The 10,633-nt window shown below is 55.1% G+C and overlaps 1 protein-coding gene and 1 long non-coding RNA gene across 2 annotated transcripts in view; one reads left to right on the top strand and one right to left on the bottom strand.

The window, feature by feature from the left end:
• The window catches only part of ZC3H12A (zinc finger CCCH-type containing 12A), an 8,857-nt gene extending 5,587 nt beyond the window's left edge, over nucleotides 1-3,270 (bottom strand). The window contains exons 1-2 of the mRNA XM_040619279.1: nucleotides 3,139-3,270; nucleotides 1,831-2,303 (exon numbers count right to left, since the gene is read on the bottom strand). Coding sequence (XP_040475213.1) covers nucleotides 1,831-2,222 — 392 coding nt within the window. The 5' untranslated portion in view covers nucleotides 2,223-2,303; nucleotides 3,139-3,270. The remainder of the gene's footprint in view (nucleotides 1-1,830; nucleotides 2,304-3,138) is intronic.
• Nucleotides 3,271-3,379: 109 nt separating this feature from the next.
• Nucleotides 3,380-10,633, top strand: part of LOC121099799 — a 13,664-nt gene continuing 6,410 nt past the window's right edge. The window contains exon 1 of the long non-coding RNA XR_005831550.1: nucleotides 3,380-3,659. This is a non-coding gene — a long non-coding RNA (uncharacterized LOC121099799). The remainder of the gene's footprint in view (nucleotides 3,660-10,633) is intronic.

Here is a 10,633-nt window from a genome sequence, read left to right as displayed (position 1 = left end):
CCCCCCCCCCCCCCCCCCCCCCCCCGGCCTGGCTAACTAGACACTGGCTAAGCTGTGTGAGGATGTAGGGCACTCCAGCTCGGCTGCTCCCACCGGAGGACAGAGTGCAGGGCCAGGCCAGGCTAGCCAGGTGAAGAGTTCTGCCCGGGCTGGGCCCAGCTAGAGGAGAAAAATTCCCTTAGAAGGAAACAGAGGTGAATTTCCCCGCGATTTGCATACAGTGGGGGCTGGCCTGCCTGCCCTTGGCGGGGGGGAGGGGGCAGCAGGGCAGGAACCCAGCAGCAGCTGAGACAGGAAGTTTGAGGCTGGAATTCCCCTCCTGCTACTGCCCCAGCTCAGAAACCCCCCGCGGCTGTGCCTCCCCAGCCGGCTCCTCAGGCCACCCCCTCCTCCCACCCAGGCCCCTCCTCCTCCCGCCAGGATACAAACACACAGAGCACATGGCTGTCCCCGGGGAGGGGCGGGGTGGGGTGGGGGGGAGATGGTCAGCACCGGCTGGCCCGGGCCAGCGCAGCCTGCCCAAGCCTCCAGGGGAAGAAGTCACAGACCTGCACGGCTCCTGGGCCAGCCACAAAGCTCCTGGAGCCAGAGAGGGGACCCCTCTCAAAGCCCAGGTTGCGACCTGCTGCCGCTAGCAGTGGGAGCCAGCTTTACCCAACCTCCTGTGGAGGCTCAGCCCATTTCAGAGGCAGGAAGATTGATCCAAAGGTGGCCAGAACAGGGCCACCTGCACACCAGCTGAGCTGGGCCAGGACCAGCCTGACAGCTGACTTGGCCCAGCTGGGTTGGGAGTGGGAGGGGCCAAGGGCACTGAAGCCTTAAGCAGCCTACCTGAGAGACCCTACAGGGCAGCCAGGGAAGGAGCCGTCCCCAGGCCCCGACCAGGGTCTGGGGGGGGGGGGGGGGGGCGGATATCTTCCTGACAATGCCCACTGGAACTTGTCCTGGTGAACGATCCACCCAGCCCTGACCCAGAGGGCGGGGCCTGGATTGAAGGGAAGTCTGGGCTCCCTAGTGTCAGCCTTGGCCCCCTGCTTCACCGGACCCCATTCCCTGTGACAGTCTTCTTGAAGAGGGGAGGATTACTGGGGTGGAGTCCTGGCTCTGGCCCTGTGGGGCCCCTGGGCCCAGTCACAGAGGCGACCCAAGTCACAGCTGACCTGCCCACCCCCGTCACCCCCCGTGTAAGCCAGATCCTGGAGGACATGCTTGGTCACAGTGACAAAGGTCTCAGTACCCGGGCCTGCTTCCTCAGAAGTCCAGGTCTGGCACAACAAGGCCTCAGAGGCCCCAGACCCTTAAGTAACGGTAGTAACAACTACTGCTTACTGAGCTTGTGCTTCTGTCCAGGCTCTGTGCCTCCACTCCTCACAATGTCACCTGAGCAGAGGGCAGCTGGGTCTCACTGACAAGGAGAGAAAGCTCTGAGACATTAAGTGACTGGCTCCTACACGGGCGAGCTGGCCCCACAGTCTAATCCCTTACACATACTGCCTGGTGTTGTAGGAGAGGAACTGAGACTGTGCTGGTCTTCAGGCAGAGATGAAGAGCCCAAGGTGAACACCAGAGACAGAAGGACCCGAGTTCGAATGTCTGCTCTACCACTTACCAATGGTGTGTGCCCATGGGCCCATCTTTGAGCCCCTGTCCTCATCCCTAAAACATTCCTAACAAACCCACTTCCAAGAAGGCATGAGGATTAAGGGAGAGCCTCAGTCTGTGAGAACAGTTCAGACTCTTTCCTGAAGGTCCCTCTACCAGAGATGCAGAGACACAAGGCTACCGTTCCCTGCCACAGGCCCTGGTCTTGACCCGGGAGGTGACACGTACCTCATGGCCACGTTGCTCCCGTCGATGACCACAGGTCTCAGGTCACTGCCCTCCTTGTTCTCCTCTGGGGGTGAGGGCTCCAGGATGGGAGCCTTGGGGGTACCCCCACCCCGGGGGACCAGGGGGGGCTGAGCGCAGGGGTCCGGGGAGGCCTGGCGCTCCCGCTCAGCTGCTGACCCATGTTTGACCAGCTCGCCCAGCACTGTGTTGGTGTCGGCCTGCACCCCCAGCTTCTGCAGGACACTGTGGATCTCAGCGGAGGAGTAGCCCAGCTTCCGGAAGAAATCAACCTTCATCTGCAGTTCCACAGCCGATGTCTCCTCAGTGCTGGGCTCCTGAGCCGGCCTGGGGGTACCTTGGCAGCTGTGGCTGTCAAGTTCCCACACACTCATGGTGGGGCTGGCTTTCTGAGTGGACCTCTCTCCACCTGCCACTCACAGCTCAGACTGATGGAAGGTACTTTGTCACAGCTCCTGGAGGACAACCGTAAGAATCAGAGATGGGAGTGGCTCTCTCTCCCACCCCTCTCCAGCCCCTACCCTACCCAACAGGTTGAGGCCACACTGACCGGTGGCACCAGGCAAAGCCATCTGCATATGTCACCTCTCCTACCCTCTCAAAAGCTGTCCCAGCTAAGAGTCATCATTCCCACTATATAAAGGATGAAACTGAGCCACAGACTTCAAGAACTTAAGGTCATCCAGCTGTTAGCTGGTGGCGCACACACTTGAACTTAGGCAGTCTGGCTCCACCTCCTACCCCGCCCCCAGCCCCACGGCAACCCAGGGGACCCAGAAGTCCTGCGAGGCCTCGAAGGACGTCGCCGCGCCCCCACAGCTGCGGGGCGGGGCTCTCTGATGGAAACCGGGGTTGGAAGTGCGCTGGAGGGGGGAGGGGGTGCCGGGGGCTTCCCCGCTGAGGCCATCGCCTCCGCTCGCGCAGCGCTCCGAGCCCAGGCCCGGAAGGCGCAGGGCCCGCGGCCAGACTCCCGGGCCGGGAAGGGGGAAGTTTCCGGGGCGACCCACCGGCAAGAAAAGTTGCCGGGAAACTCTGGCTGGCCGCCGGGCGCGGGTGACGCGGAGGCTGTCGCGGCCCGGAGCCCCGCGCTCTCTCGGCTCCCCTCTGGACCTTGGCCTCCCTCTCCCAGGCTCCCCCAACTTGGGCTAAGTTGGAGGGGTTCCCGAGAACCGGCGAGATCGGAGGGGACCCGCCCCACGTCCCTCCCCTCCGGCCAGTCCCAGCCGGAGCCCTCCCCGCGCCGCCCGCCCTTCCCCGGGGCCCTCACCCCCGCCCCGCCGCGCGCCTCACCCCGCCGAGCGCTAGCCGCGGCCCGCGGCGTCTCCATGGGGCCGAGTTCTGGGGGCGAGGCCGGCGGCGCCTTTATACGGAGCGGGCAGGTGGCGTTCGGCACCGTGACGCGGAAGCCGGGCAAGGGAGGCGGCAGCCGGCCCGGGCGGTAGGGGGCGGAGCGGCCACCGCCCCTTCCTGCTCCGCCCCCGCGCCGTCCCGCCCCGGCCTCCGGCCCCGCCCCCGCAGCCCGAGCGCGCCCGCTGGCGGGGCCCGGAGGGGGGCAGGGACGCGCGGGACGCGGCCGCGGCGGCGCCCAAGTCTGCGGAGCCGGAGCGCATCCCCGGCAGGCGTCAGGGAGGCGCGGGCCGAGCCAGGTGCGCGCGGACTCACCCGGGTGCGCACGGCGATGCGAGGACCGGTACAGCCACGCACGTTCAGACCTAGGAGCGCCTGACAAGTACGCCCCGACGGACCACCGTACAGTCACGGTCGCGCTGAGTGAATCAGGTCCACAGAGGTGGGTCCACACACCGTTGGAGGTAGGTCCTTAGTTGTAAAGACAGCAGCTTTCAGACTGAGCCAGGAACACTCAACAGGTACACCGTGACTGGAGCAGGTACACAGAGGTGGGGCCGTGGTGAGGACACTTACCAGGATAGAAAAGTACAACCAGGAAGTGCACAATGACCGAGGCGAAAAACCTGGCAAAGACGTACGTTTACACCAATCACCGTGAGCGTTCACACAGTATTCTCTCGCACAGCTCACGGATGCACCCCCCGCGCCCCCTCCCCCCGGGGATGCTTTTAGGGCCCGGGTCAAGCAGTCATGGTCTCTCACTGGAGCACAGCACTTTCCATTATTGACCCATGGGCTTAGGTGAGGAAGACAGAAAAGGCTTAATTGCCCCATCTGGAAAGGATTGGAACGAAGACCGGGAGCTTCCATTCCAGGGCACCAGGAGCCACCTTTGCCACTTACGAAACCACCAGTGACCTAGGGCAGAGGGGAGACTTTTTTGGTGAGAGGATGGGGCCTGACACCTGCCCTCAGGTGTGTGTGTGTGTTTAAAAGGGGAACACAGAACCCACAAGCTAGAGGACAAAGCCTCAGCAGTGTCACCAGCTCACTTTGAAGCTGGGGAAACAGGTGCAGGGAGCCAAAGCCCTCAAAACTGAGAGCTGACTGTGTACCAATACTCTACTTACATTTTCTCTGCCCTATCATGGGCACGCATCGTACAAGGTAGGTATTAGTGTCATAGCCAAAAAGTTTTATTGTAAAACACACCATCTATGCTATATAGGTACAGCTTAATAGATAATAGTAATAACAACAAAATATCCAATAAAATATCTAGCGTCCACTAGAAAATTTAAAAACTAGACCCTTACCTTTGAGTACCTTTGACACCCTCCACATGTCTCCACTGCAGCCTCCTCCCCTCATCCTGAAAGACCACTTTCCTGAATTTTGTTTTAATTGTGCTAATCATTTCCCTAATTTTCTCTTAGTTTTACCACCTTGGTATAAATCCCTAAAGAATATATTGTTTACCTTAGTTTTGCTTCTTTTGTGTGCAAATGGAATCATTCTATAATTATGCGACTCCCTTTTTTCACACAGTATTGTTGGGTTTCTTTTTAAGATTTTATTTTTAACTAGTGTCTACACCGATGTGGGGCTCCAACCCACAACCCTGAGATCAAGAGTTGCACGTTCACCGACTGAGCCAGCCAGGCGCCCCCAACACAGCCTTGTTTTTTAAAATACATTTTTATTGCTGGTGTGCCTATAACTTATTTATTTTACGATTGAATAATATTCCATTTCAGGAATATACCCGTAGTTATTTATCCATTCTGTTCTTGGATGTTATTTCTGGGATTTGTGATATATTTACTTATGTAGCTATTACCAGGAGCGTGCTTTAGAAATTCTCGTACATATCTTAATGTGCTTGTAGCATTGAGGAGACAAAAACTCAGAGTTTCAGAAAGGTGAAGTCAGTTGCCCAGGGACTGGGAGCTGGGATTCACACAGCTCTCTCTGAGGTATCCATCTCCTGTACCTGCCTGTTTTTAAGAGGCCACAGAAGACCCAGGGAGAAGGGAGCGTGCATTTCTAGCCAGGCCTTGAAGTTGTCCCTCTGGACTTGCCTGACCCTGTCTACCCAAGTCCCTCCTTTGTTACCTCTCAACTCTAAAGACCCCACAGCATTCACTCTTATGCTCCCCAGGCATAGCAACCCTAGGGGCAGGCCACCAGCCAAGGAGAGAGGGAGAACAAGGCCCCTTTCCAAGGGGGCCCAGGGCTGGTCTCAGCTACTCTGGCTGAGTGCTGTGTATGCCGTACCCCCTTTTATAGTGAGGAAAAGCTCAATGACATTAGGCATTTATTCACTGTAGGAACTACCTTTAAGATAGTAAAAATATGAAGAAACAAGCCCAGGTTAATCACTGGGATGATAAGTCAACCACAGCGATAACACCTCACATTTACGGACTGCTCACTAGGCTGCGGGCTCTGGGCCAGCACTTTGCATCTGCTTCTTCCTTGGCTGGGAGTGCCCTCCCCGCCTTCCCTCGGACTGCTGCCTGGCCAATTCCATTCATCTTTTTGATGATGTCACCTCCTCTGGGAGGCCGCCGAGACTCTTCAAATGCTACTTTGCTTCCTCCCCAGGGATCCCAGGCACCTGGCCTGTGTCCCTACGTGCTGGATTGTGATTCCCTGCCTGGGACCTCCTCTGGGAGGTCCAGCACTGTGCCAGTGGTAGCCTGCAGGACCGGGTGATGAGCCATGCAGCTCTGTCCCCTCCCCAAGTGAGCTGTGAGCCGGAGTCTCACTCTCTTCCGGCTCACGAAGGCGGCTCTTCTCCGAGAAGCTGACTCTTCTGCAGAATCCAGGGCTGCTCCGGGGAACCCCTGCTCCATTTACAGCTGGATTTTGCAAACCTTGGCCCTGGTTCCCAGGAGCACTCTGGATGTAATGGTCCCCAGCCCACACTTGTCTGTCTTGGAGGCTGGGCTTGCCCGCTCTCTTGCCACCTGCCTGCCCCTGGCCAGCCTGGGGGAGGTTTGCAGAGCTCCAGGACTGGTCACCCCCTTGGCAGGGGATGGGGGACCTGGAGGGAGAAAAGTTCCAGGAATTACCTCGGCCTTTGATGGCTCCACTGGGCCACTCAGACTGGGGAGGACACAGAAGCTAGGTCACCTGTGTAGGAAGGGGGTTAGGCAGGCTGCCCCAAGCCTTAGCAGAGTGGCCGCGGAGGTTAAATTCATCAAGGACTTCTAGAAGTGGAGAAAAGATCAGGTCCCTCCCATGTTTTGATGTTCCTAGTATATATTTTTTAAGTTATTTTTAAATATTTTTTTAAAATTTAAGTCCTCTCTACATGGGGCTCGAACTCACAGCCCTGAGATCAAGGGTCGGATGCTCCTCTGACTGAGCCAGCCAGACACCCCATCTCCCAGTATATTTTAAAAAGACATCACAGGAGGGCTACAAAAAAAATTGAAGTAGGTTTTAAACAGTGATTGAACAAAATAACTTTCTAAATCATGTGTTCAAATGCAGTGGACGGCTGACAAGATAGTAATTGGAGGACTGGTTTTAAAAATATATTATTTCCTTAGAGTAATGGCTGATTGTAGGGCTGGGGCAAGTAAAAGGTGAGCCTGGAGCGGCTGGTGGCCCCAGAGTGGGAAAGCGCTTGAAACACAAAAGGAGGGGCGTGTGGAGGGACCCAGGAGCTAAATCCAGTGGCCCAAGCGGCAAAGATGAGAGCAACGAAAGAAATAACAGAGTATTAGATTATAACCCGAAGTATAAAATATGTATCCATGCGTCCACACTGGTAGAAATAAATTATTGAATAGATAGCTAACTGGGAAAGAAGAAAGAAATCTTCCTTACCGAAGAATTCCAAGTCATCTACGTAGATTCTCCCTTCCAGGAGATGGCGCTTCATTATCCCCTTCCCTTCCCTTGACTGCGCACTAGACTTCTGACTGGCTTCTAAGCAATAGAGCAGGAAATGGGAAAACAGCAACCTGACGGTGGAGAATCCTGGCAGACACCACCTTGACCAGGTGCTCAAGGTTGCATCACCAGGAGTGAGCGGAGTGGATATTGTGCACTCCCGATATCATGTGATGGGAAGGACACACCCCTTCTGTGATTTTCTTCCCCCAGACCCACCACCCCAGAGAAACGCCTTAGACGAACACCAACTGAAGGACATTTTACAAAACACTTGACCGGGATTCCTCAAAACAGAAACGGTTCTAAAAAGGATGGAGGGTTGCCTGGCTGGCTCAGTCGGTTAAGCATTCGACTCTTGATTTCGGCTCAAGTCATGATCTCAGGGTCGTGAGATCGAGCCCTGCGTCGGGCTCTGCGCTCAACGCGGAGTCTGCTCGAGATTCTTTCCCTCTCCCTCTGCCCCTCCCCCCAAATAAATAAATAAATCTTCAAAAAAAAATTTAAAGCATGGAAAGACCGAAACAGTTACAGCCCTGAGGACGCTGGGAAACGTGCCTGGTGGATGCAATGTGGTTCTCTGGGTTGGTTCCTGGATCAGAGCAAGTGTTGATGGAAAAGCTAGTTAAGTCCACAGAAGGTCTGGACTTCAATGACGGAAATGTACCAATGTTATGTTGTTTTAGCTTTCACAAATGTGCCACCGTGGTATGAAATGACAGATGACAACAACAGGGAAACAAATGGGATGAGGGGTATATGGGAGCTCTGTACAATCTTTGCAACTCTTCTGTAAATCTAACATTAATTCCAAAAGTTAAAAAGTTGGTGTAAAAAACATCTATGTATATATATACACGTATATATAGAACTTCATTGGCCTTAGAGGCAGTGTGCTTCGGGGGCCGCTGTCAGTTCGTTTCCATGGGTGTGTATGTAGATGGTGACTGAGTGTATTTCCATTTGGAGATAGTGTCCCACGTCTACACTTGGGGCCTTTTTGTCTATGGGGCCCTGGCCAGATGGCCCTCCTGCCTCCCCTCCTCTCTAGATCCACGCCCCCAACTCAGCTACCCCGCTCCCTCTCTTCTGAACTTGAATTCTGCTCACATTCTGGACAGTTAGAGCTGGAAACCCCCAAGAGACTCTACTTGCCCGGAATCTTTGTTTTATAGATGGGGAGACGGACAGGGAAAGGGACTTGCCCCTGGCCACACAGCAAGTTAATTTGGGCACAGCTGAGGATGGGACTGGCCGGACTTTCTCCATCCCTGGCCTCCCTGGCCCCATTTGCCGCGGGCCTGAGGTTCAGACCCACACAAGTGCTCGGAAGTCCTGGTGACTCACTTAGGGACTAGATCAGGGCAATGCCTAACCCGAAGAAGTGGTCGCATCTCAAGTGTCTGTTAAAGGGGGTGGGTGCAGCAGAAGTTTGCCCTTTGGCCCCACTGTGCACTCCCTTACCCGTAAACCCCATCTGGTTTTGGAGGTCCGGGAAGACATGGAGGCTGAAGGGAGGCAGAAGGGTGAGTCTGCAGGCTCCTGCCCCCAGACCTATTGCACTGAAGTGGCCAGAGAGAATTCTGTAAAGCCTTAAGGGTGTGCACAGGGTTCGGGTCCCCAGTTTTGGGTTGAACACTCCCTAATCTACGCTGGGCAACACAACTTTGGTGATATCCTCGGAGCTTCCAGAGAGGCCCCTGGGCTTCCCTAGGGCCTGGGGCCAAGGTGGCCTTGCTGCAGAGTGCGCTGGGGTAGACACTCGTGCCTTTTGCCCTGGACCCCCACTGCCACCTACGCTATGTTCCCACACTTCACTGTGATGCTCTGGGACCCCTTTCTCCCCACCTGACGGTGGCTCCCCAGGACGGGATTTGGCATGCACAGATATCGGTAAATGCATGGTGAGTCAACGTGTGAGTGAGCCCAAGTGGTTCCAGGTGTGTTTTGCTCTGGGCATCTCCGTTGTACCCTCTTTGCCAAGTGCGGCTCATAAATGTCCCCTCGTGTCTGAAAAGGGCAGCCGTAGGCCTCTCCAGCTGAGCCAGCTGTGAAGGTTCAGATGGGAGTGGAGAACTGGAAGCTGGACGTGGATGAACTTGCATCTAGGCCAGGTCTAACCACAGTCAGGAGCTTGCTGCTGGCCATGCTGACATCAGCTCACGTGGTTAGTGTGCCCGCCCACAGATGGGGTTGTCATCTCCACCAGCTCACAAGATCCCAGAGGTCACTAGTGTGCAGCTCACATGCAGGTCCGAGTGGGGATGGGCTGTTTGCGATGTCACTGGCTGATAAACATGCAGCAGGAAGCTCGCTGGTGGTCTCCGTAGCGCCCTTGCCCGATTCCCCTCCTCACAGTACTGGGAATTTCCCAGCCATGTGATCTGGCCAGAAATGACCCCATTCCGAGGCAGGGCCGAACTAGCTTAAGCAAGTCAGAATATCTCATCCTCCAGGCTCTAGTAATTGGTCAGGAAAAGGCACGTGACCCAAATCAGGCCAATCAGGGTTAACGAGTCTCAATTCTGGGTCTTGTCTTTGAGCTAACTGGGAAGCAAGCTCTCTGATTTTTGCCAATCCCAAGTGAGTAAAGCAAGTAGTGCCAGGAGCTTCTGGAAGCCACCTTGTGACACATAACAGGAGGCAGAGCCAAGAGTCCGGAAGAACATAGGTCGTTGGTAACAGCTGCCAGATCAAGCCCTGCCTGAAGCGATTCCTAGCTCTAAGCCTTTTGGCTATGTAAGCACATAGCTTCTGTCACTCAAAATCGAAAATATCCTTTATATTGGTAACAACAATTACTTAATAATTATTAAGTCTGTAATAATTACCTAAACAGCTTACGAGATAAAATCTTAGAAAATATGAGCTCTGTGGGGATGTTTGGAAATAATAAAACAGACTCTTAGTGTTGAAAAGCCCGGCAAACTGCTGACCTAGGTCAAGGTCTGCTGTTTGGCACATAGGTAAGGCCAGAGAAGTCACAAGATTTGTTCGGGGCTTTATAGCCACTCAATAAGACCTCTGGCTCCCAGTCCACTAATTCTTGATGTTTCATGATAATAATTAGAATGCTTGACTTTATATGCATTCCCTGTGAAATCATCCCTACCTGTTTTTCTCCCCCCTTGTCTGTTTTTCCATGAGGCAGAGAAAGAAGGGCAGTAATCCTCTTCATTTTGCAAATAGGGAGGCAGAGGCCCAGGGAAGCAGAGGCCCAGAGAGGGCCTTAAAGATTTGCTAAGGTCACACAGAAAGGTGGTGGTAGAGCTGGTCCTGGAGGCCAGATGTCCTGCATGTCATTTAAAGTTTAGCCCCTCTACCTCGCCCCTTGTGCTGACCACCTCTGCCTCCATGGGGGTAGGAGTAAAGATTGGGGCATGGCGGGTCCCTTCTTCTGTCCTTTCGTCTCAGCTGCCAAGTGAGTACAGAGGGCTTTGAGTTGTACAGGCTAAAGAAGCGGTTGTAGGCCCTGGCAGATGGTCCTCCCCACTACCCCCGGCACCCCCCCCCCCACCAGCCTTAGGAA

The sequence above is a fragment of the Ursus maritimus genome, unplaced genomic scaffold (assembly GCF_017311325.1).
Source record: "Ursus maritimus isolate PB19 unplaced genomic scaffold, ASM1731132v1 scaffold_32, whole genome shotgun sequence".
NCBI classification, from domain to species: Eukaryota; Metazoa; Chordata; class Mammalia; order Carnivora; family Ursidae; genus Ursus; species Ursus maritimus.
Note: the sequence above shows the minus strand (reverse complement) of the source record. Positions and strands in the feature narration are given on the sequence as shown.